This window comes from Camponotus floridanus, unplaced genomic scaffold (assembly GCF_003227725.1).
Source record: "Camponotus floridanus strain SB8 unplaced genomic scaffold, Cflo_v7.5 scaffold4, whole genome shotgun sequence".
Lineage (NCBI taxonomy): Eukaryota > Metazoa > Arthropoda > Insecta > Hymenoptera > Formicidae > Camponotus > Camponotus floridanus.
In genome coordinates, this window is record NW_020229547.1 from 3,237,932 (window position 1) to 3,264,607 (window position 26,676).

The 26,676-nt window shown below is 27.4% G+C and overlaps 4 protein-coding genes and 1 pseudogene across 11 annotated transcripts; 3 read left to right on the top strand and 2 right to left on the bottom strand.

The window, feature by feature from the left end:
• Positions 1-33: 33 nt before the first annotated feature.
• Positions 34-1,792, bottom strand: LOC105251766. Its single transcript, XM_011258752.3, has 2 exons — positions 1,614-1,792; positions 34-570 (listed from the first exon to the last, which is right to left on the bottom strand). The coding sequence occupies exons 1-2, from the start codon at positions 1,623-1,625 to the stop codon at positions 253-255; spliced, it is 330 nt and encodes a 109-aa protein (XP_011257054.1). The 5' UTR covers positions 1,626-1,792; the 3' UTR covers positions 34-252.
• On the bottom strand, positions 1,686-9,394 carry LOC105251764 (tudor and KH domain-containing protein homolog). Of its 3 annotated transcripts, none has more exons than XM_011258751.2 (10): positions 9,187-9,394; positions 8,738-8,899; positions 8,160-8,577; positions 7,094-7,612; positions 6,575-6,862; positions 6,217-6,348; positions 5,873-6,030; positions 5,370-5,587; positions 5,107-5,302; positions 1,686-1,835 (listed from the first exon to the last, which is right to left on the bottom strand). In XM_011258751.2, the coding sequence occupies exons 2-10, from the start codon at positions 8,834-8,836 to the stop codon at positions 1,785-1,787; spliced, it is 2,079 nt and encodes a 692-aa protein (XP_011257053.1). In that variant the 5' UTR covers positions 8,837-8,899; positions 9,187-9,394; the 3' UTR covers positions 1,686-1,784. The 3 variants fall into 3 exon arrangements, with proteins under 3 accessions (XP_011257053.1, XP_011257052.1, XP_025267193.1); XM_011258750.3 differs by lacking the exon at positions 1,686-1,835 and adding an exon at positions 3,434-3,686; XM_025411408.1 differs by lacking the exons at positions 1,686-1,835; positions 6,575-6,862 and adding an exon at positions 3,434-3,686.
• A 1,369-nt stretch (positions 9,395-10,763) lies between these two features.
• Positions 10,764-20,931, top strand: LOC105250257 (glyoxylate reductase/hydroxypyruvate reductase). Of its 6 annotated transcripts, none has more exons than XM_025411522.1 (7): positions 10,764-10,771; positions 17,438-17,521; positions 18,544-18,671; positions 18,942-19,131; positions 19,331-19,506; positions 20,002-20,292; positions 20,547-20,931. In XM_025411522.1, the coding sequence occupies exons 2-7, from the start codon at positions 17,442-17,444 to the stop codon at positions 20,660-20,662; spliced, it is 981 nt and encodes a 326-aa protein (XP_025267307.1). In that variant the 5' UTR covers positions 10,764-10,771; positions 17,438-17,441; the 3' UTR covers positions 20,663-20,931. The 6 variants fall into 6 exon arrangements, with proteins under 6 accessions (XP_025267307.1, XP_025267302.1, XP_025267304.1 ...); XM_025411517.1 differs by lacking the exon at positions 10,764-10,771 and adding an exon at positions 14,263-14,325; XM_025411519.1 differs by lacking the exon at positions 10,764-10,771 and adding an exon at positions 16,687-16,721.
• On the top strand, positions 10,779-15,599 carry LOC112638917 (annotated as a pseudogene).
• A 1,575-nt stretch (positions 20,932-22,506) lies between the features above and the next one.
• Positions 22,507-26,085, top strand: LOC112638916 (glyoxylate reductase/hydroxypyruvate reductase-like). The gene is made up of 6 exons (XM_025411530.1): positions 22,507-22,839; positions 23,873-24,000; positions 24,260-24,449; positions 24,630-24,793; positions 25,165-25,455; positions 25,709-26,085. The coding sequence occupies exons 1-6, from the start codon at positions 22,760-22,762 to the stop codon at positions 25,822-25,824; spliced, it is 969 nt and encodes a 322-aa protein (XP_025267315.1). The 5' UTR covers positions 22,507-22,759; the 3' UTR covers positions 25,825-26,085.
• Positions 26,086-26,676: the final 591 nt, after the last annotated feature.

Consider the following 26,676-nt stretch of genomic DNA (forward strand, 5'->3'; position numbering starts at 1 on the left):
AGAAAAAATTTCTTAATTCGTATCATAATTCTTAGATTGTAAAGTTCTTAGATCCTTAGATATTCGAATTTATTTAAATTAGAATACGGATAATTTCATCTTTTTGTATTAAGTATATAAATCTCCCTTTTCATCTTTCACACTTCCAACAATTACTTTCATTCGTGCAATCTTGATCATTGTACAATTATACTTTTAATTACGATTCAGAATTCGCTTTCTCTTTTATTTAATTTCGATAAAGCGAAGTAATTATAAATGATGAGCCGGATAGTCGGCGTACCAGCTGAAGGCTCCGTTGGAACCGGTCTGCCCTCCGAAATCGACGTAATCCAAAATGTGTGTGACTGATCGCTCAGGACGGTGTTCTCTCGAATCATCCTGATGAACTATGCTAGGTACGGCGACTGGCACGTATGCCTCCGTTTGTCGAGCCACCCTCGACAACGAGGCTGTGATTGGGCTCACCTCGATGACATCGATACCCTCGATACCGTCGACGGGAATTGCAATGTAACGTCGACCTCCTAGTACGCCATAAAAGGAGCACAGCAACATCAAAATGATACCCTACGATACGGAAAACATATTCGATTATATTTAAGATTTATATTTTTTCATTTCTTTTTAATACTATTTATTTTTATAATATAAATTGATAGATATATATTTTGAAATCTTTATTTTACCAAAATTAAAAATCGCAAATGGAATAGAAAATAGTTCTTATTTCAATGTTAATATTTTTCAATTGGATAAGACTAATATTTAATTGTAAAGATTAGAAATGTAACTTTATCATATTAGTTTATTTTACTTATTTTTCTCAATATTTTCGGTAAACTTTTGTATTCAAAGCGCTCTTTAAAAAATTATGAAAGATTTTCATTACTTTTGTCGCAATACAAATATTTTTTAACATATATGTTTTCTTATTAATTCCTTCAGTACAGAAGTTGATTTAGAAACAATGATATTTTATAGTTTTTTATCCTATATTATAATATATAATTTTCAGAAGATGCTAAATAAGAATTTATTAAATTTTCAAAATTAAAAATAGTGAATTGAATATAATAGACAACAAATTAAAAATATATGGAAAAATGAAATTTTGATTTATTATATATGGAAATAAGATTTATCATCAACTTTTTCAAATAAAAAAAACGGTGAATAAATAAAAAAGAATTAACATTCAAAGTTGCTGCCTTCATAGTTAGTTAAAAAAATAATTTTATAAAATATTTTGTGACCTCAGAAAGAGTATGCTACGAGAAAAACAAAAAGATAGAATTATATACTCTATTCTTTTTTTGCTTTTAACATTTTTTATTCTTTTCCAAATTTGTCTAGTTTTTTGTGTTTTTTATAACTTTATATCAGAATTCATATTTTAGTTGAAAAGATTCTTAGGATTCATATTTAGTCTTACGATATGATAATCTTTAAAAAATATAATTTTGTTCATGATGCACATATGCGTCAACCACACTTCTTCATGACACACATCCATACTGAAGGAGTTAAAAACTAATACCTCATCATGTTTAAAATTAATTTGATAAAAAAGAGAAAAAATGAAGTGATTAAATTATAAATATATTATTTACCAAATTATTCATCGTCCTCTCGTGATGAATTGAGAGCAAGCTAGCAGTTCGGTCTGTCGAACTAAAGTGAGGGGTTTCGTTGCTGCCGTTTTATACGTTTCGCTTGGCCACAGCTTTCTAGTCTCTCTGAGAATAACCGACAATTACTTCTGGCTACTTCTTGCACCATGCTTATCCCATCGCGAAGCTGGCCGTTGACCGCAAGCCGCTGAAATGTTTCCTCTGAGAAAAAGAATCATTATATACTTCTTCCTCGATTTACGCCTCGATACTTTTGATATTCAGTCAAACTTTCGATCATTTCTTCTTGCTGGCTTGTTTTTCTTCCTGATTCAATTCAGTAGTTTCGGCTTGCTTGCCGATTCAGCGGTTTATCAAAGATTTAACAAATTTCTCAAAAGCTATTTATATTTCTGCTAATACTATTGACAAAAATAATCTCATAAATAATCTCTTTAATTCATATATTACACTATAATTATATTATATAACTATTATAATTATTTATACGCTTACACAATTTGATTTAACTATAATGATTTAACTATAATGTAAAAATATAATAAAGAATATATTCTTTTTTATATATACACTATTATTTTTCTTATTATTGTCAGTAATTAAAACACATAACAAGAAAAATTATTATATAATATTATATATAGGTGAATGAAGGAAGACATGATATATTTATTAAGAAAAACTGATTCTCTGATTATATTTATTGAGAAAAATTGTATTTCATAAAAAAAAATAATATTTTAATCTTAAAAACTAATCGCTAAAAATTATTCCATTGTATTTCAATTATCGAAGCATATCGCATTTGTTTATATTTTTGTACTATTATTTATATATGTATATATATATATATATATATATATGTATGTATATGTATATATATATATATATATGTATGTATGTATGTATATGTATGTATATATATATATATATATATATATATATATATATATATATCATATGTGTATATGTGTACCCTGTATATATATATATATATATATATATATATATATATATATATACAGGGTGTCCCAAAACACATATGTATGCATATATAATATATATATTTAATGTATATTAACGTTCATAAAAAATTACAGAAATTAGTGCAAAACAATATGGAAATTTACAATATATTATGTCTATTATATCATATTGTCTTAATTTTAAAATTTTAAACATAAATATTAATAATTAATAACTAATAACTAAACTGCAAAAATTCATATTGTTGTTGTTTCATGGCACAAGTGTGAGTTGTATAATTCCAGTACAAATGTATTAAAAGTATAAATTATATCTTACATAAAGACATAAGGTCACTACATATTACATATCATAACATAAACAGTATGTATATCTAAAAAAATTCTTTTTATTTTCTGGACTAATCTAGAGAAAAAAATTTTACGAAAACTATTAAGATTAAAATAAAAAATAAAAATAAAAATTAAATAAACAGTTTCGAAAAGGATATCTTTCAAGATATGTTATTTGGTCCTTTATCGGCATTGCTATGCCTATTTCAATTAACTGCCTAGATTCTTAAAAAATTATTAAATAAATGAAAAATTCTTCAATATTGTTTACATCCAGAAATTAATATTAAATATAAAAAATATATAGTTTATTTTTAAGAAAGAAGCTAGAATAAAAAGATTTCTTATAAATTCTTCATGCAATTCATACTAAAGATCTTATTCTGAAATTTATATGCCTAATGTATATAGATTAAATTTTATGCCTAATGTATATAGATTAAATTTTAAACATAAGAAAATTATATAAAAATTATATGAAAAAGGAAACTTTAGTAAAAATTTATCATGAATTGAATGCTAAAACTAGTATTTTAGAAAAGCTGAGAACAATCAATTGTTTCTACAGATTGAGGAATCGGCTTCATCACGAATATTCGAATCATTTTCAGCCATCTAAGAAGATGAAACGGATTGAATATCACATTTATCTTTATAATAAATTGGTATGGTTCAGAACCTTCTTCTTCTTGGCTAATTCTAAATGTATCAGAGTTTTTCTAATATTAATGATCTGCAAAAAAAACAATAAAAAATATTTATAAAGCGAAACTTTTAAAAATGCACGCATAATGATGGCAAAGTTTTCTCTCACAGAGTAAATTGCTTCAAAACTTTTAAATCAGATATCATGGAATCAGAAATCTCATAAATCTAATATAGATAGTTATACAAAATGTTATTTCAAAATGAATTTTATATTTTTTTATGAATGTATAAAAGTACATATATAAATACTATATATCTATATAATTACTTCAATTTGACAGAAATACAGCGTGAATAATGATATAACTGGTTTTTATTTCTCTTTTTTCCATCTATATTTATCCACATTTTACATTTACTAGTAGTTTGCCTCGTTTAAGCGCGGTAGAATTTGGTAAGTCTTCAACATTTGCGACATAGCGCAATTATTCTCGTATAATGTAAACTCAGATATTAAATTTAGTTAACAAATTCTTACATAAAACTTCCATAAAAATTTATATATATTTAAAAAAAAAGTAAAGGGAGAAAAGAGAAAGAGATTCTGAATAGATTTAAATGTATGACCATTATAATATAGAAATATTCATTATTATAGAAATACTCATATACAATATTGGTCAAAAGTATCACATCATCTCCAAAAAAATATAGAAACATAAGTAAATGAATTTTTTATTTTTTCCCATAATTGCTTCGCTTATGTTTATAACATTCATTAAAGCATATAATAACATTTAATAATTAGAAACTTGGCTCAAGTAATCAAAAAATCAAAAAGAAAAAGACATAAGAGCCAACGCGCGGTAGTTGGATCTTATGTCATATAATAACAATAATAAAATATAATTTAATAATATTATTTGATATGTTTTTAATATATTTGATATTTTTGTTCATTAAACTAATGATTCTTCTATTTCTATAAATAATACAATATTTTTGATTGATACTATTTGATATTGATTATTTATATATCAACAACTACTTTGGCTCTTTTATTAGTCCTTCTTATATTATTGAATCTTAAGCTTTTGTTAACCATCTAACCATTATATATCGATTATGAAGTTAGAAAAATCATATAAATTTTTTTCCTTATATGTCGGATCTAATTTCTTTAAATTTAATTTACAAACAATATTCAAATATTTACAACATCGTTTTTGCTTCATCTATCTTTCTTAAGATAAGTATCAATTTTAAAGCTATCAGGAATAAATGTAGAATATTGTATAAAATTTCAACAAGTTCGTACATCTGTGATGCAATGTTTTGTAAAAATATAAGCAGATTTGTAGAAAATAGAAGAAAATAAATATCTCTTTTAAAAAAGAGCGAAACTATCAGCAAAAAATGACTATTTTCAAAAAATGACTATTTGCAAAAAATTGAAAAGAATTAAATAGATTTTGAAAAAAAATTTACTTATTTTCTTTCCTTACCTTATCGTCAGTCTTCTCGTAAAGCTCGAGCAAAGGAACCGATCTGCAGAAATAGTAAGATTTGGTATTATCGGAATCGGGTAATTTGGATCTCGGATATATATATTGTTCAATTCTAGCGATGAGAGGTTTCTCCTGTCTCACGTGAGTGAGATCAGCAAATTTGAGCCAAGCTTCGGCAGTCCACTCGTTTTCTCTAAGAATAATAGTCGTTATCATCATTGAAATCGATTAATAACCGAGAATCATTAATTTCGGCTTACCGTGGCTCTATATTTGCCAATGAACACTCGATGGCTTGCAATTCTAAGCACAACATATCCGTACGCAGCTCCAACACGTCATTTATGGGAATGGTTTCAACATTTCCATAATCCACATAGAAGACTTTACAATCAAAGTTTCCTAAGCTCAACACTTGCGCGCGATACCATTTGTTGTCATGACTGAATTTGGCTGCTACTATTTGATATAATTTTATCTAAAATTAGCGAACATTTATAAATAAGTAATATCTATAAGTAATTATACATAATAATTGTACTATAATATGATAATTGTATAATTATTCTTTACATATTATTTTAAGCATCTTACTATTTAGCGCATTGAAAAAGTTGAAATCTTAAAAATTTCATATAAAATTAAATTTTATAATATCTACAGCATTTATACAAGATATTAAAAATATATATGTATTTAGAGAAATTACAATATATAAAATATCTAAAGTTTGTATTTTTCTATATTATCTTTCTGTTTTTACCTTTTTCTTATGAAGTACACGATTTTCCGCTTCATTGTAATACTTTGTCATTTCAGACACTAAGTTATTTAAAGCTGCGTTTCCAGGGCCAATCTTTTGAATCCAAAATTTATGTGGTGTTTCCACCGCAGATACGAATACTTCTATTCTTTTTTGGTCTGTTAAGAACAAAAGTTAATTACAGCTAACGAAAATCAAACAAATTAATAAAATTCACATTAATTAAACATAAATTCATTGTACCTTTTATTTGACTAACAGCTAAAGTTTTTTATTTGAATTGGAATTGAAAAATCGAACATTTTGCGAAAATAAAGTTGTTTTATATATATAATTGTGTATACCTATTTGTAAAAAAACCTTTGAAATAACCTGATCGGACTTTTTTTGGTCTAGACCTTTAACCTTATCTCTTATCTGCCTCATGGCTTCTGTTACTGCTGTAAGATATCCTTGTAACGTTACTTTATTATTGTCTACGAAAACAAAATTAATATATAATTACCACAATGATTGTTATAGACTCTTGCTAGTGTCTTCGATACAAGAATAATAATATAGATACAATTTGTATTAAAAAATTAAAAATTTATAATAAAATTCTTACACAAAAGGTATAAAATTGAGTACCAGAATACAACAATACAACATAACAATAAAAAGAGTCGAAATAAAAAAAGAGGAAACTCTGAACATACATACCTAGAGATATAGGATCTTCCTCAATTATAATTTCTACATCTCCAAAATCTTGTTTTAATTGCTCTATAGTTTTTCCACTTTTTTCTATGAATTTTTCCCATACTTTATGTGGTACAGAAGGTTTATAAATTAAAAAAAGCCTAAGATCTCCTTTAAGGTTATCTGTTATATTTTGAATATTTGAGTTGAATATTTCTTCTTTTTCTAAACCTTTCATCTTATGTATTATCTGCATAAAGATTTTTTCTACTGGTACAAGATAACCTTTTATCACTACTTTATTATTGTCTATAAAAACAAAATTAATATATAATTACCACAATGATTGCTGTAGACTCTCACTAGTGTCTTCCATATAAAAATAATAATATAAATACAATTTATATTAACAAATTTAAAATTTATAATAGAATTCTTACACAAGAAGTAATTGTAATAAAATTGAGTAGACCAGAATATAATAATAAAATGAAAATAAATTGTCAAAATAAAAAGAGAGGAAACACTGAACATACATACCTGGAGATATAGGATCTTCCTTAATTATAATTTCTACATCTCTAAAATCTTTTTTTATCTGCTCTATAGTTTTTCCACTTTTTTCTATGAATTCTTCCCATACTTTATACGGTACAGAAGATGAAGTAATCTTAGAAATACCAGTCTCTTGTAAAAAATCATCATCTATTGCATTATCGATTTCATCATCTATTTGAACCCTTATTTTATTCTCTAAATCATCTATTTTATTTTTTCTTTTATCATTTAATTCATCATATAATACATTATATGTTTCGTCATCTGTTTCGTCATTTGTTTCATCATCTATTTTACCTTCTATTTTATCTTCTATTTTATCTTCTATTTCATTTTCAATATTTTTATTAACGGATGATGTAAGCATTCTTATATTTGCTTCTCGTTTATGTTTCATATGAGCTTGATATTTTACTTCGTAAAATTTATCTTCTAATTGATTAATTGCATATCCTATTTGATTGAGATTTCCTGTTATTTTTATTTTGCTTCTCCATCTACCTATAAAGAAAAAAATTACCATGGTTATTACAATAAATAATAGATATTAAATATAATTCTCATATATATATATATATATATATATATATATATATATATATAATGCAATATTAATAAATATGTGCATTTAGAAAATAAATTTCGATAAATATTGTATAAAAACACAAATCTGTATATCTGTATATATAAATGAAAATAAGATATTGTAGATTTAATGAGATTTATAAAGCAAAAATTCATTTAAGAATAGAAAATTAGGTCAATTGAAATTTTTAAACTTTCTAAGACATTACAAATCTAGAGAAAATTGTAATAAAATTGTGTAACAATAGCAATTGAAAAATATACAATTGAAAAATCATTATATAGAAATACATAAACACAAATAAAAAAAACTTTTAAGTTGAAGAAAATTTAAAATTTATAAAAAAATTATATGGTAATAAAATAAATAATCCAAAAACGATAAAAAAATTATATGAAGCATAATTAAAAAAGCAAATATGACTGAACAAATTACAAAAGAAAATATTAATATAGCACACACCTTCAATTTTATAAGCAGCATAGTCCAATATGATTGTTGCACCAGAAGATTTTTGTATTTGCTGTACAATATCCTTATTTCTAAATTTATTTAAAAGTCCAATCTTTTTACAAACTCTATTTAACTCTATCAATTCATAAGCATGAATGATAGGTTGAATTTCTAGTGTATTTTTAATCAATAACTCTGCTAAACGAATGCCATCTGCTTCATTACCCTTTACGATGCAGATATAATCTGGAGATCCATCTTTTTTATCAAAATGAATATGCGTGCCACTTTCAATTTCTATGGCACGTTTTATTACACCATCTATACCAATTATAGCAGATATAAGTTCCTTAGGCACTTCATAATGTGCTGTAATGCTACTAGATAATATTGTCTGTTCATCACTATCATCTTTGGTTTCATCATCCTATTGTGCAATAATAATAAATTTATATTGAGAAAAAATTGATAAAATTTATTAAATTTTACATCAAAAGAAAGAGAAAGAGAAAAAAGGAAAAACTGATTTATAATTGTAAAGAAATAAATATGATATAAAAAATGTATACCAAAAGTATAAAATTTACCTTTCGAAACATAGAATAGAGCAACATTGACAGAGATACACAACTGACAGTTGATAAAGATATGCCAAGTAGAATAGGTATTACAAATTGTTTATCCATATTTGATATCCAACTCCTTTTGCAATGAAAAGATTACACAATCAAGATAATTTTGTGTGTGATCTGTGAATATATACATGTATTAAAAAAAATTTACATATATTTATAATTATTCACATATATATTCTTATTTATTCGAACAATACATTTTTCAAGGTTAAGAAAACACGATCTTTTTTTACGGATGTTAGTCCTACAGATTAAATTTTTTCCATATAACGATTTTAATTATTTTTGTCAATTATACTCAAAATCTCCGCAATAAGAGCAATATATTTTATAAGTTTAATACATTTTACACGTGAGAATTTTTACACGTGACAAAGGAAGCCTATATACCGCATACTTACTATAGTTTGTATCTAAAATGTGTTTTACAGAAGCACGGTCGAGATATGTAAAATAGAAGACAAATTTTATATATTCAATAACAGCAACGGTTGAAAAGTAACAATTGATTTTTATTTTCGCCAAAAAATGTTGTTTTACGGAAAGTCTAAAATGATTACTTTAAGCTAAACGTTTCCTCTACATCTCTCCTCTAATCTGATAGATATACACTCCGCGACAACGATTCGTTCCGTGGCTCCTCTCTCGCGGGGCAAGGGGAATGTAGAAGTGACCAATCAGCTGGCAGCGTGGCAGTGGCTGATTGGTTAGAGGCTCCCCTTGCCCCGCAAAAGGGACCGAGGAACGAATCGTTGTCGCGCAGTGTACATATTACGTACTCTATATAAACACATGAAACCTTGGGTCTGTTCTTTTTAGCTGCACTGCTGCACTACAGCAATTAGTTAGAGTGAAAGAAAGTATGTTTGTCTCTTTCTAACTTATTGCACTAGTGAAGCAGTACAGCTGAAAAGAACAGACCCCTTGTGTAATTTTCGAAGGAATGCGATAAAAGTTATCGGATATACTAATTGGCTATCGCATAGAGAATTTCTCAAGCTTTTATCAAGAATTCAAGAAATTTCCTATTCGCCAATCGATACTTGATAAATCTTATAATAACGTTTTTAATTTTTTGAATTCTTGATTGAGGAGACTGAGAAATTTCATGTCAATCGATACGTCTGACTTTTATCGCATTCCTAAATATTAAGTCATCGAAGATTACACAAGTTTCACGTGTTTATATATAAATTAATAAATTAATTACTCCGGGATAGTTTAGACGTTAGCCATTCTTCTGAAAAATATATGGTTACATTCTTCAGAAAAATGGTAGTGATTGGGTGCATCCAGAAGCCAATCGCTCACCGAGCGGCTAAGTAGCAATTGAATGTGATTGGTTTCTATCTTCGAATTCACCAATCACGTTCAATTGCTTCTGGATGCACCCATTGGTCAATGGCCGGTATTCATAGTCCGGTCTTACATGTAAGATCATCTTAAGAACTCATTCAACCAATCAAATAGCTACAATGCAGCTATTGATTGGTGGAATGAGAGCTTAAGGCAATCTTAAATATAAGATCGAACTATGAATTCCAGCCAATGACGTCTACTAAACTATCTTGGAACGATTAAACTCGACCATTTTCGAAAACGTCATAAATAAATAGCGCCAAATATCTCGCGTGATATTTAATATTGTAATAAATGTACACAAATTTTCTTTTTTTAAATTTCAATTGCGTTTGAAATCAACAATACTTTTATGCAAATAGGGCTTATGTATTGTACTATTTGTGATTAATTTAACGTATATGTAAATAAATAAAAATATATTCAATGTGCATATATTATATAAGATATATCTTATCGTATTACTTTCATAAATCGATTTATGCTGATCATTCAGATTGCTTTTATCACAATAAGATAAGAACGCGAAATTATTAAAAACAGTGATGCATCTATGGTGAAAGGATATATGTATACCAGAAATAGCTGTTCGTCACATTTAATACAGATGTTAAAGTAGCAATTTCGGTGAATTTAATTTTCGCTAAAAATACTCGCAAGAAAATTCTTTACATTAATCGTCGTGCTATTTCATCGCCGAAAATTATTTTCGTATATTCTTGTAATATCCTTGTACATATGTGATCTTAATTTCGAATTTATATCATTTCTATAATTTTATAATATAAATAGCGCGATGAGTTCACCGGATCTACCACGTGTTTTGGTTACCAGCAATGCAACGCCGACAACCGGCATCGACTTGCTTCGACCAAAGTAAGTTCATATTTATAGAAAAAAAATACATAAAAATGTATAAAAATATATAATGTATATACATATATATATATATATATATATATATATATATATATATACAGGGTGTTAAAAAAGTATCGCATACGCTTAGTGCCATCTGATAGAGAAGGAGAATTTAAGAAAAAATGTCTAATAGTATTTTTCGATCCCATGAATAATTTCGTCGCAATTAATTATTGTAATCAATTAATCAGCGCGGAGCTACAAGAGGAAGCCAGGGGCGAAGCGCGTGAAGTCTGTGGCGCGACGACTAGCGCGGTAGCCGCTAGTTTACTATAATAGTAGTTTACTATAATAATAAAATACTATTATACATTTTTTCTTAAATTCTCATTCTCTATCGGATGGCACTGAGCGTATGCGATACTTTTTTAGCACCCTGTATATATCCCAGATAGCACAGTGAATTCTAACAGTAATCTTTAAGTTTCCTCTTTTTTAAATTGTAATTCTTTAGGAATTCATAGATGAATACAATAAGAATGATTGTGGAAGTTACATGCACCATGATTGAATTCTTGAGAACTTCTTAAAGTATTCATATAGTATTCATATAGTATTCATATAGTATTCATATAGTATTCATATAGTATTTTTTCATTTTCATAAATATAAACTTTATGAATTCAATGGGAATAGTATTTGGAACACTAAAAGAATATACTAAATCTAAAAAAATAATTGATTTCAATATTTGCAAGAAAATATTTATTTATATTATGCCAAAATATATTTGAATCATTAAAATATACATGTATATTTTGCTGATTCAAATATATTTTTGCTTAATATAAATAAATATTTTCTTACAAATATTGAAATCAATTATTTAAATAAATATTTTCTTAATTTAAATAAATATTTTCTTATAAATATTGAATCAATTATTTTTTTAGATTTAGTATATTTTTTCAAACATAAGGAATTTTGTAGGAAAAATTAATACACAATATTATTAATATTTTAACTTTTTTTTAATATAACTTTTTATTTAAAATTAAATGTATGTGCATACAATATATATTATATTTTTATATGCATATATAATTAAAAAAAGTAAATATATATGTAATATAGTAAACAACTTATATTAAACGCTGTAATTTAATTAATGCATATAAATACAATTTACTTTTATTTTTTATAATAGTTGGTTATTCTTCAGTTTCGTCTAAAACTTTTATTGTGATTGATCTTTTACTTGAACTTTTATCGTCTAAAACTGTGATTGTGATTGATCTTTTACTTGAACTTTTATCGTCTAAAACTTTTATTGTGATTGATCTTTTACTTGATCTTTTACTTGAACTTTTATCGTGACTGATAAATCTGTAATAAAATATATGTATGAAATTATATAACATTATATTATACATTAGAAAGACTACAGGAATAAGACATTCTATAAAATTAATATATAAAAGTAATATATGAACATATAATAGAAGTTTGTATTCATATAATCAGAAATCGCCTGTTGAAAGTACATGAACTACATGCAGACAAATATTTATCCAAATTTATCAATAGATAGAGATTTTGATTGACTCTGTTGGCAAACCAACTAAAACAGCTTGTTTACTGAATGAATAAACAACAAAAATAAAGACTGCATGCGTTTATTTCGAGGTAGTAGGAATATATTTAGTTCAACTAATACTTACCATTCAATAACACCCAATTATTAATATAATTATGTAGCACTGTACTTTTGTAGTCTGATATAATATATATAAATATATTACCACCTTTTTATTGCAAAATACATGTAGCACACTGCACACTGCACGAAATTACAAGATAAAGTCTGAACCGAACACACACAGTCTCGCGCATGCGTGGGAAAATAACAAGTAATTCCTTATAAATTCTCAAAGTATTCATAGTACTGTCGCAAAGTATTCATTAAAATGAATTTATAAAGAATATTTCAAGACGAACTAATTATGATTAATTTTTCAAGAATTCTTCAGATATTCATTTTTCTAATTCTACAAGTATTCTTTAAAATGATTTCTCTATGAACTTATGTTCACCTTTGTGCTATCTGGGATATATATATACATTTTACATACATTATATATTTTTATACATTTTTATATATCTTACATATATCATTTTTATATATATATTTATAGAATATATTTATATTATTTACATACTTATAGAATTTATATATATTAATTATATATAATTATATATTTAGGGAATATATATATATATGTGTGTGTGTGTGTGTGTGTGTGTGTGTGTGTGTGTGTCTCTGTGTGTGTGTAACATTATAAATGTATTGGTGTGTGTGCGATATGTATCATTTATCGTTATTTTTATTGATATGTAGATGCAATCTCCACTATTATGCCAGCTGTTGTAAATGCTCAGGAACAAGTATTAAAAGCTCTACCTGGACACGATGCTGTCTTTCTCGTCGGCTATAATAAAGTTGACAGCGAGTTCCTGGATGTTGCCGGTAAGTTCAAATTTTATTTTTTTTTTAATTTGCTTATGCAACTATTTTTAAAGATATTAATTAAATTTCCACACAAAACAAAAATTAATTAACAAATTTAACTAATATTTAAATGAAGTTTAATAGCAATTTCCAGAATTCTGAACATAGACTAATACGGATTAATCATCATCGAAAGAAATGCAAATTAGAATAATTAAATCGAGATTTTATCGAGCTAGAAACTAAAAAAAATTTGAATCTCTCCAACATTTTTCAGGTCCAAACTTGAAAGTCGTATCGACAATGTCAGCCGGTTACGATCACTTAAATGTCCCTGAAATTAAAAGAAGAGGAATCAAGATCGGGCACACACCGAAGGTGGCGTCGGCTGCAGTTGCGGAAATAGCTATACTTTTAATGTTATCTGCTGCGAAACACGCCTATGAGGGTCGCGCGGCGCTAGAACAGTGATTAAATATTTTCTCATTTCATATTATAATTGATATCGAGAAACTTCTCTGAAAAGTACGAAACAAAATTTAAGATTTATTAATCAATTTAAAACTTTAAAATTGTACTTTCAAATATATTTTCTGTAGAAGTAAAAGTCATGTAACATATGTGCTAATAAGTAATATCTAATCAAGGAATCAAGTAAAACCTGGACCGCAATGGCTATTGGGACAGGAATTACGAGGCTCGACAGTCGGCATCTTTGGTTTGGGAAATATTGGTCAAGCAATCGTTAAACGATTAGTGGCCTTTGAAGTGGAACGCTTTATCTATACCGGACATTCGCGCAAGAAAGCAGGTACATATGTACACAAACACACGCATTTCACAGAGAGTTATCAATCAATTAAATGTTTTTCTCACATATCTATATTATTTATCCGATATTTACAAGAACTTCAATTATAACAATTACTTTTTATATTCTTTATCCATTCTATCTATATATCTTAAAAAATTTATATAAAGATATATTCAGGAAAGATATTATCATGTGTGACGGTCATTGTAAATTAAACAGATTTTTAATAATAAATCGCCTAATTGTAAAAATTAGTTAATTGTTCAATAAAAATATCTTTTGCTGTTTGTTCAAGACTATAAATATATAAGAATGTTATTTAGAAAATTCTTTGACATTTTAAAATACATAATATAACATGTTGACAGGTGATGAACTTGGAGCAATATTTGTATCTTTCGACGATCTTTTGAAGCAAAGTGATTACCTTGTGGTTGCGGCTCCTTTAACTAATGAAACGAAAGGACTTTTCGACGACAGTGTTTTTGATAAAATGAAAAAAACATCCATCTTCGTGAATATAGCTCGCGGTCAAATTGTCAATACCGATTCGCTTGTAAGAGCTCTCCGTAATAAGAAGATATTTGCTGCTGGACTGGATGTTACTGATCCGGAACCGCTACCACCGTATCATGAACTTCTTAAACTATCTAATGCCGGTATAATTACTTTATTCTTTGTCTTTGTTTATTTTAACAATCGATTATTATTATCGTTAAAATATAATAGCTTAAATTACTAAAGAGGACTAAAATACTAAGATATTATTTGAAAATTCAAGAAACTAAGTTTTTAAGGACTCTATAATTTCACACTCGATATAATATGATACAGAATTATATAATTGTTATACTATCTGTTACTTATACACACATAGTATATTATATATTATTAGTTTTGGTCTAATTGCAGAAATTACACCACATTTGGGCAGCGGAACGACCAAGACCCGCAACGATATGTCGACGATTGCAGCACAGAATATTCTTAACGGTCTTGAGGGCAAGCCTTTAGTTTATCCTTTATAACAAATTTTCCTAACATAATTTTCCTTCTATATATATTTCTTTTTCTAGTTATAAATATATATAAATATATACATATATTTAATTTAAAAAATTAATGTTATAGATAATTTAACTTTTGTCTCTAGTAGATACCAGATTTTTTCCAATAGAACACAATAAATACAGGCGAAAATGCAATATATATATAATATATATCTAAAGCACATATCTTATACTCATGTAACGAACAAAAGAAATAGATTGTGTGAAATAAAACAAATATCTATTTATACTCTGTCTATATTTTTTTCTTTAATCACAAATAACTTGTGCATCTTTATTTAGAAAATAAAAGTGATATACAAATAGATCCAATATCAATCATAATATTAGTTTGTCATCTAAGGATTATAATAATAATCTTCATGATTCTTATGTTTAGATTGCACAAATGTGACAAATCTTAAACTCAATTTGATTACTTATAATCATTAACTACACTATTAGGTTAAATAAATACTTTTATTGGTACAAAATTATCCAAATATTCTAAAATATTAATATTCTTTTGCTTATAAAGTTCAATTATTTAATTCATTATAACATTGGAATGACTTTATAAAAGATGTATAGGATATCAAAAATTGCACATTACTGCCATATTTAAGGTTTCTTATAGTTTCATATAAAGATTTTTTTAAACTTATTTTTTTATATCTGTCAGTTTTCAGAAAGTTCATCCTAATATTGTTGATCAGTAACAATTGATTTTTATTTTCGATGTTTAAAAATGATGTTTTACATAAAACCTACGATGTTTACTACTCGTTTACTACTCTACGTTTCTTGTCTAAGCTAATGAGCTTAATGAGCTAATGAGCTAATGAGCTTAATTAATCAGAGAGTCCTATTTTGAATTGACCAATTGGCGACGTGGATATACGTATTACGTATTATGGCTGCGGTCAAGACTGCACTATGAATGCTCTGAAACATCATTCTATCTTTATTTTCATATTTGGAATGTAGAATAAAGATAGAATGATGTTTCAAAGCATCCAGAACGTCTTCCTGACCGCAGCCTATATATAAACATGTGAAACTTTATGTAATCTTCGATGACTTAATACATAAAAATGCGATAAAAGTTATCGGATGTACCGATTGGCTATTGCATAGAATTTTTCAAGCTTCTATCATGAATTCAAGAAATTCCCTATTCGATGGCCAATCTTATTTGATAAATCTTTTAATAACGTTTTTAATTTTTCGAATTCTTGATTAGAAGATTAAAAAATTTGATGTCAATCGATACGTCTGATAACTTTTATCACATTCCTATATATTAAGTCGAAGATTACACAAGTTTCACGTGATTATATTTAGGTTAATAAATTAATCTCTCCGGAGTAGTTTAGACGTTAGCCATTCTTCTGAAGAATATATGGTTACATTCTTCAGAAGAATGGTTGTAGAATGGTTCTTCAGAAGAATGGTCAATAACGTTTATTAAACTATTCCTGGAACGATTAAACCCGACCATTTAAAAACGTCATAAATAAATAGCGCCAAATATCTCGCGCAATATTTAATATTGAAATAAATGTACGCAAATTTTCTTTTTTTAAATTTCAATTGTGTTTGAAATCATCAGTACTTTTATATGCAGATAGAGCTTACGTACTATTTGCGATTAATTTAACGTATATGCAAATAAATAAAAATATATTCAATGTGTATGTGGAATACAAGATATCTTATCGCGTTACCTTCATAAACCGGTTTAAGCTGATTCATTCAGATTGCTTTTATAACAATAAGATAATAAGAACGTGAAATGATCGGAACCAGTTATGCATCTGTGGTGAAACGATAAATGTATGCCAGAAATAGCTATTCGCCACATTTAATACAGCTATTAAAGTAACAATTTCGGTGAAGTTAATTTTCGCTAAAAATACTCGCAAGAAAATTCTTTACATTAATCGTCGCGCTATTTCATCGCCGACAAAATTATTCTCATATATCCTTATAACATCCTTGTATATGTGTGACCTTAATTTCGAATTTATATTGTTTCTATAATTTTATAATATAAATAGCGCGATGAGTTCACTGGATCTACCGCGTGTTTTGGTTACTAGCTATGCAACGCCGACAACCGGCATCGATTTACTTCGACCAAAGTAAGTTCAAATTTATACAAAAAAAGTATATAATGTGTATAATATTATTTATATAATATATTTATAGAATATATTTATATTATTTACATACTTATAGAATTTATTTATATTAACTATATAAATAAACTATATATATAATTATATATTTAGAGACTATTATACAAGGTATTCCATTTTAATTTTGCCATCGAAATATCTTGTAAAGTCTAAAAGATACGAAATAATGTTTCAGACAAATGTGGTATGGTTTAGAGGGGGATATAAGATGGTGTCATTAGTTTGAAGAGTCACGTGAAGGTCACCTCCACCAACTTTTTAAATGGGATACTCTTTTGCATATTCTTGTATCTCGAGAGCTTTCCAAAACATTATAATTAAGTTAGTTTTCATTAAGTACTTTCCGAGTTATGAGGCTTGAAATCAATTCTTAATTTTACAAAAACCATAAAATATCTTGTAAAATATTCATTTTTCGATTAGTTTACCTTAATATTATTACGTACAAAATAATAGGAGGAATCAATTGGTGTAAAGAAAACACATAATTGATTCTTCTTATTATTTTGTACATAAAAATATTAAGGTGAGATAATCGAAAAATGAATATTTTACAAGATATTTTACGATTCATGTAAAATTAAGAAATAAGTGTTTTGGAAAACTCTCGGGATGAGTTACAAAAATATGCAAAAGCGTATAAGGTGTCCTATTTAAAAAGTTGGAGGTGACCTTCACGAGATATTCAGGTGACTCTTCAAGATCAAACTAACAAACTGGCAAACAGGCACCAACTTATGTCCCCTTCGAAACCATACAACTTTTGTCTGAAACATTTTTTCGTATTTTTTATACTTTATGAGATATTTCGATATCAAATTTAAAATGGAAAACCCTGTATATATATATATATATATATATATATATATATATATATATACATATATATACATATGTATATATAACATTCTAAATGTATTGGTGTGCAATATGCATCATTTATCGTTATTTTTATTGATATATAGATGCAATCTCACTATTATGCCAGCTGTTGTAAATGCTCGGGAACAAGTATTAAAAGCTCTACCTGGACACGATGCTGTCTTTCTTGTCGGCCCTAATAAAGTTGACAGCGAGTTCCTGGATGTTGCCGGTAAGTTCAAATTTTATTTTTTATTTAATTTGCTTATGCACTATTTTTAAATTATTCATTATTTATTATTCATAAATTTCCACACAAAACAAAAATCAATTAACAAATTTAACTAATATTTAAATGAAGTTTAATGACAATTTCTGGAATCCTGGACATAGACTAATACGGATTAATCATCATTGAAGGAAAAGCAAATTAGAATAATTAAATCGCGATTTTATCGAGCTAAAAACTAACGGAAATTTGAATCTCTCCAATATTTTTTAGGTCCAAACTTGAAAGTCGTATCGACAATGTCATCCGGTTACGATCACTTAGATGTCCCTGAAATTAAAAGGAGAGGAATCAAGATCGGGCACACGCCGATGGTGCTGTCGGCTGCAGTTGCGGAGATAGCTATACTTTTAATGTTATCCGCTGCGAGACGCGCCTATGAGGGTCGCACGTTGCTGGAACAGTGATTAAATATTTTCTCATTTTATATTATAATTTATAATTCATACTGAGAAATCTCTCTGAAAAGTACGAAACAAAATTTAAGATTTATTAATCAATTTAAAACTTGTACTTTATTTAAAAATTGTACTTTCAAATATATTTTCTGTAGAAGTAAAAGTCATGTAACATATGTGCTAATAAGTAATAATCTAATCAAGGAATCAAGTAAAACGCGGACCGCAATGGCTGTGGACAAATCGCTTGGGGCAGGAGTTACGAGGCTCGACAGTTGGCATCTTTGGTTTGGGACATATTGGTCAAACAATCGTTAAACGATTAGTGGCCTTCGAAGTGGAGCGCTTTATCTATACCGGCCATTCGCGCAAAAAAGAAGGTACATATGTAAACACACACACACATGCATTTTACAGGCAGTTGTCAATCAATTAAATGTCTCAATATCTGTATTTTTTATCCGATACTTACAAGAACTTCAATTATAACAATTATTCTTTATCAATCTATATCATGTCTTAAAAGATTTATATAAAAATATATTCAGGATTATCATGTGTGACGGTCATCGTATATGTAAATTAAAAAGATTTTTAATAATAAATCGCCTAATTTTAAAAATTAGTTAATTGTTGAATAAAAATCTCTTTTGTTGTTTGTTCAAGAATATCAATTTATAAGATAAAGAATAAATAAGGAATAGAAACTATTCACCAATAAATCGCGGAATAGAAAATATTCGCCAATAAGAGCAGAGAATAAATACTATTTCTGTTCATATTACCTGTTGCCTAGCATTGTGCAAGGGGCTTTATTTAGAAAAATCTTTGACATTTTAAAATACATAATATAACATAATATAACATGTTTACAGGTGATGAACTTGGGGCAACATTTGTATCTTTCGACGATCTTTTGAAGCAGAGTGATTATCTCGTGGTTGCGGCTCCTCTAACTAATGAAACCAAAGGACTTTTCGACGACAGTGTTTTTGATAAAATGAAAAAAACATCGATCTTCGTAAATATAGCTCGCGGTCAAATTGTCAATACCGATTCACTTGTAAGAGCTCTTCGTAATAAGAAGATATTTGCTGCCGGACTGGATGTTACTGATCCAGAACCGCTATCACCGGATCATGAACTTCTTAAGTTACCTAATGCTGGTATATTATTTTATTCTTTCTCTTTGTTTATTTTAACAATCGATTATTATTATCGTTAAAATATAACAGCTTAAATTACTAAAGAGGACTAAAATACTAAGATATTATTTGGAAATTCAGGAAACTAAGTTTTTAAGGACTCTATAATTTCGCAGTCGATATAATATATGATACAAAATTATATAATTCTTATATTATCTATTACTTATACACATATAGTATATTATATATTATTAGTTTTGATCTAATTGCAGAAATTATACCACATTTTGGCAGTGCAACGATCAAGACCCGCAACGATATGTCGACGATTGCAGCACAGAATATTCTTAACGGTCTTGAGGGCAAGCCTTTAGTTTATTCTTTATAACAAATTTTCCTAACATAATTTTCTTTCTATATATATTTCTTTTTCTAGTTATAAATATATATAAATATATACATATATTTAATTTAAAAAATTAATGTTATAGATAATTTAACTTTTGTCTCTAGTAGATACCAGATTTTTTCCAATAGAACACAATAAATACAGGCGAAAATGCAATATATATATAATATATATCTAAAGCACATATCTTATACTCATGTAACGAACAAAAGAAATAGATTGTGTGAAATAGAACAAATATCTATTTATACTCTGTCTATATTTTTTTCTTTAATCACAAATAACTTGTGCATCTTTATTTAGAAAATAAAAGTGATATACAAATAGATCCAATATCAATCATAATATTAGTTTGTCATCTAAGGATTATAATAATAATCTTCATGATTCTTATGTTTAGATTGCACAAATGTGACAAATCTTAAACTCAATTTGATTACTTATGATCATTAACTACTATTAGGTTAAATAAATACTTTTATTGGTACAAAATTATCCAAATATTCTAAAATATTAATATTCTTTTGCTTATAAAGTTCAATTATTTAATTCATTATAACATTGGAATGACTTTATAAAAGATGTATAGGATATCAAAAATTGCACATTACTGCCATATTTAAGGTTTCTTATAGTTCATATAAAGATTTTTTTAAACTTATTTTTTTATATCTGTCAGTTTTCAGAAAGTTCATCCTAATATTGTTGATCCGTAACAATTGATTTTTATTTTCGATGTTTAAAAATGATGTTTTACATAAAACCTACGATGTTTACTACTCGTTTACTACTTTACGTTTCTTGTCTAAGTTAATGAGCTTAATGAGCTAATGAGCTAATGAGCTTAATTAATCAGAGAGTCCTATTTTGAATTGACCAATTGGCGACGTGGATATACGTATTACGTATTATGGCTGCGGTCAAGACTGCACTATGAATGCTCTGAAACATCATTCTATCTTTATTTTCATGGAATGTAGAATAAAGATAGAATGATGTTTCAAAGCATCCAGAACGTCTTCCCGACCGCAGCCTATATAAAACACGTGAAACTTTATGTAATCTTCGATGACTTAATACATAGAAATGCGATAAAAGTTATCGGATGTACCGATTGGCTATTGCATAGAATTTTTCAAACTTCTATCATGAATTCAAGAAATTCCCTATTCGATGGCTAATCGATATTTGATAAATCTTTTAATAACGTTTTTAATTTTTCGAATTCTTGATTAGGAGATTGAAAAATTTGATGTCAATCGATACGTCTGATAACTTTTATCGCATTCCTATATATTAAGTCGAAGATTACACAAGTTTCACGTGATTATATTTAGGTTAATAAATTAATCTCTCCGGAGTAGTTTAGACGTTAGCCATTCTTCTGAAGAATATATGGTTACATTCTTCAGAAGAATGGTTGTAATTGGTCAATAACGTTTATTAAACTATCCCTGGAACGATTAAACCCGACCATTTAAAAACGTCATAAATAAATAGCGCCAAATATCTCGCGCAATATTTAATATTGAAATAAATGTACGCAAATTTTCTTTTTTTAAATTTCAATTGTGTTTGAAATCATCAGTACTTTTATATGCAGATAGAGCTTACGTACTATTTGCGATTAATTTAACGTATATGCAAATAAATAAAGATATATTTAATGTGTATGTGGAATACAAGATATTTTATTGCGTTACCTTTATAAACCGGTTTATGCTGATTCATTCAGATTGCTTTTATGACAATAAGATAATAAGAACGTGAAATTATCGGAACCAGTTATGCATCTGTGGAAAGGATATATGTATGCCAGAAATAGCTGTTCGCCACATTTAATACAGCTATTGAAGTAGTAACTTCGGTGAATTTAATTTTCGCTAAAAATACTCGCAAGAAAATTTTTTACATTAATCGTCGTGCTATTTTATCGCCGACAAAATTATTCTCGTATATCCTTATAACATCCTTGTATATGTGTGATCTTAATTTCGAATTTATATCGTTCCTTGTATGTGTGACCTTAATTTCGAATTTATATCGTTTCTATAATTTTATAATATAAATAGCGTGATGAGTTCACTGGGTCTACCGAGTGTTTTGGTTACTAGCTATGCAACGCCGACAATCGGCATCGATTTGCTTCAACCAAAGTAAGCTCAAATTTATACAAAAAATATATAATGTGTATAATATTATTTATATAATATATTTGTAGAATATATTTATATTATTTACATACTTATAGAATTTATTTATATTAACTATATAAATAAACTATATATATAGTTATATATTTAGAGACTATTATACAAAGTGTTCCATTTTAATTTTGCCATCGAAATTTCTCGTAAAGTCTAAAAGATACGAAAAAATGTTTCAGACAAATGTGGTATGGTTTCGAGGGGGATATAAGATGGTGTCATTAGTTTGAAAAATCACTTGAAGGTCACGTGAAGGTCACCTCCACCAACTTTTTAAATGGGATACCCTTTTGCATATTCTTGTAGCTCATCTCGAGAGCTTTCCAAAACATTATAATTAAGTTAGTTTTCATTAATTACTTTCCGAGTTATGAGGCTTGAATCAATTCTTAATTTTACAAAAACCATAAAATATCTTGTAAAATATTCATTTTTCGATTAGTTTATCTTAAATCTATTACGTACAAAATAATATGAGGAATCAATTGGTGTAAAGAAAACACATAATTGATTCTTCTTATTATTTTGTACATAAAAATATTAAGGTGAGATAATCGAAAAATGAATATTTTACAAGATATTTTACGATTCATGTAAAATTAAGAAATAAGTGTTTTGGAAAGTTCTCGAGATGAGTTACAAAAATATGCAAAAGCGTATAAGGTGTCCCATTTAAAAAGTTGGAGGTGACCTTCACGAGATATTCAGGTGACTCTCCAAGGTCAAACTAACAAACTGACAAACAGGCACCAACTTACGTCCCCTTCGAAACCATACAACTTTTGTCTGAAACATTTTTTCGTATTTTTTATGCTTTATGAGATATTTCGATAGCAAATTTAAAATGGAACACCCTGTGTATATATATATATATATATATATATATGTATATATATATATATATATACATATGTATATATAACATTCTAAATGTATTGGTGTGCAATATGCATCATTTATCGTTATTTTTATTGATATATAGATGCAATCTCACTATTATGCCAGGTGTTGAAAATACTCGGGAACAAGTACTAAAAGCTCTACCTGGACATGATGCTGTCTTTCTCGTCGGCCATCATAAAGTTGATAGCGAGTTCCTGGATGTTGCAGGTAAATTCAAATTTTATTTTTTATTTAATTTGCTTATGCAACTATTTTTAAAGATATTAATTAAATTTCCACACTAAACGAAAATCAATTAAGAAATTTAACTAATATTTAAATGAAGTTTAATAGCAATTTCCAGAATTCTGAACATAGACTAATACGGATTAATCATCATCGAAAGAAATGCAAATTAGAATAATTAAACCGAGATTTTATCGAGCTAGAAACTAAAAAAAATTTGAATCTCTCCAACATTTTTCAGGTCCAAACTTGAAAGTCGTATCGACAATGTCAGCCGGTTACGATCACTTAAATGTCCCTGAAATTAAAAGAAGAGGAATCAAGATCGGGCACACACCGAAGGTGGCGTCGGCTGCAGTTGCGGAAATAGCTATACTTTTAATGTTATCTGCTGCGAAACACGCCTATGAGGGTCGCGCGGCGCTAGAACAGTGATTAAATATTTTCTCATTTCATATTATAATTGATATCGAGAAACTTCTCTGAAAAGTACGAAACAAAATTTAAGATTTATTAATCAATTTAAAACTTTAAAATTGTACTTTCAAATATATTTTCTGTAGAAGTAAAAGTCATGTAACGTATGTGCTAATAAGTAATATCTAATCAAGGAATCAAGTAAAATCTGGACCGCAATGGCTATTGGGACAGGAATTACGAGGCTCGACAGTCGGCATCTTTGGTTTGGGAAATATTGGTCAAGCGATCGTTAAACGATTATTGGCCTTCGAAGTGGAACGCTTTATCTATACCGGACATTCGCGCAAAAAAGCAGGTACATATGTACACAAACACACGCATTTCATAGACAGTTATCAATCAATTAAATGTTTTTCTCACATATCTATATTTTTTATCCGATATTTACAAGAACTTCAATTATAACAATTACTTTTTATATTCTTTATCCATTCTATCTATATATCTTAAAAAATTTATATAAAGATATATTCAGGAAAGATATTATCATGTGTGATGGTCATTGTAAATTAAACAGATTTTTAATAATAAATCGCCTAATTGTAAAAATTAATTAATTGTTCAATAAAAATATCTTTTGCTGTTTGTTCAAGACTATAAATATATAAGAATGTTATTTAGAAAAATCTTTGACATTTTAAAATACATGATATAACATGTTGACAGGTGATGAACTTGGAGCAATATTTGTATCTTTCGACGATCTTTTGAAGCAGAGTGATTACTTTGTGGTTGCGGCTCCTTTAACTAATGAAACGAAAGGACTTTTCGACGACAGTGTTTTTGATAAAATGAAAAAAACATCCATCTTCGTGAATATAGCTCGCGGTCAAATTGTCAATACCGATTCGCTTGTAAGAGCTCTCCGTAATAAGAAGATATTTGCTGCCGGGCTGGATGTTACTGATCCGGAACCGCTACCACCGTATCATGAACTTCTTAAACTACCTAATGCCGGTATAATTACTTTATTCTTTGTCTTTGTTTATTTTAACAATCGATTATTATTATCGTTAAAATATAATAGCTTAAATTACTAAAGAGGACTAAAATACTAAAATATTATTTGAAAATTCAAGAAACTAAGTTTTTAAGGACTCTATAATTTCGCATTCGATATAATATGATACAAAATTATATAATTGTTATACTATCTGTTACTTATACACACATAGTATATTATATATTATTAGTTTTGGTCTAATTGCAGAAATTACACCACATTTGGGCAGCGCAACGACCAAGACCCGCAACGATATGTCGACGATTGCAGCACAGAATATTCTTAATGGTCTTGAGGGCAAGCCTTTAGTTTATTCTTTATAACAAATTTTTCTAACATAATTTTCCTTCTATATATATTTCTTTTTCTAGTTATAAATATATACATATATTTAATTAAAAAAATTAATGTTATAGATAATTTAACTTTTGTCTCTAGCAGATACCAGATTTTTTCCAATAGAACACAATAAATACAGGCGAAAATGCAATATATATATAATATATATCTAAAGCACATATCTTATACTCATGTAACGAACAAAAGAAATAGATTGTGTGAAATAGAACAAATATCTATTTATACTGTCTATATTTTTTTCTTTAATCAAAAATAACTTGTGCATCTTTATTCAGAAAATAAAAGTGATATACAAATAGATTCAATATCAATCATAATATTAGTCTGTCATCTAAGGATTATAATAATAATCTTCATGATTCTTATGTTTAGATTGCACAAATGTGACAAATCTTAAACTCAATTTGATTACTTATAATCATTAACTACACTATTAGGTTAAATAAATACTTTTATTGGTACAAAATTATCCAAATATTCTTAAATATTAATATTCTTTTGCTTATAAAGTTCAATTATTTAATTCATTATAACATTGGAATGACTTTATAAAAGATGTATAGGATATCAAAAATTGCACATTATTGCCATATTTAAGGTTTCTTATAGTTTCATATAAAGATTTTTTTAAACTTATTTTTTTATATCTGTCAGTTTTCAGAAAGTCCATCCTAATATTGTTGATCAGTAACAATTGATTTTTATTTTCGATGTTTAAAAATGATGTTTTGCATAAAACCTACGATGTTTACTACTCGTTTACTACTCTACGTTTCTTGTCTAAGCTACCCAATAAGCAAGAAACATTTGATCAA

Coding starts and splice junctions, on each gene's coding strand:
- LOC105251764 (XM_011258750.3), bottom strand. CDS start 8,836: ATGGATAAACAATTTGTAATACCTATTCTACTTGGCATATCTTTATCA. Junction 8,578..8,737: donor TCTATTCTATGTTTCGAAAG/GTAAATTTTATA, acceptor ATTGCACAATAG/GATGATGAAACCAAAGATGA. Junction 5,588..5,872: donor GTGTACTTCATAAGAAAAAG/GTAAAAACAGAA, acceptor CGCTAATTTTAG/ATAAAATTATATCAAATAGT.
- LOC105250257 (XM_025411522.1), top strand. CDS start 17,442: ATGAGTTCACTGGATCTACCGCGTGTTTTGGTTACTAGCTATGCAACG. Junction 17,522..18,543: donor ATCGATTTACTTCGACCAAA/GTAAGTTCAAAT, acceptor ATTGATATATAG/ATGCAATCTCACTATTATGC. Junction 19,507..20,001: donor CCATTCGCGCAAAAAAGAAG/GTACATATGTAA, acceptor ACATGTTTACAG/GTGATGAACTTGGGGCAACA.
- LOC112638916 (XM_025411530.1), top strand. CDS start 22,760: ATGAGTTCACTGGGTCTACCGAGTGTTTTGGTTACTAGCTATGCAACG. Junction 24,794..25,164: donor ACATTCGCGCAAAAAAGCAG/GTACATATGTAC, acceptor ACATGTTGACAG/GTGATGAACTTGGAGCAATA. Junction 25,456..25,708: donor TCTTAAACTACCTAATGCCG/GTATAATTACTT, acceptor GTCTAATTGCAG/AAATTACACCACATTTGGGC.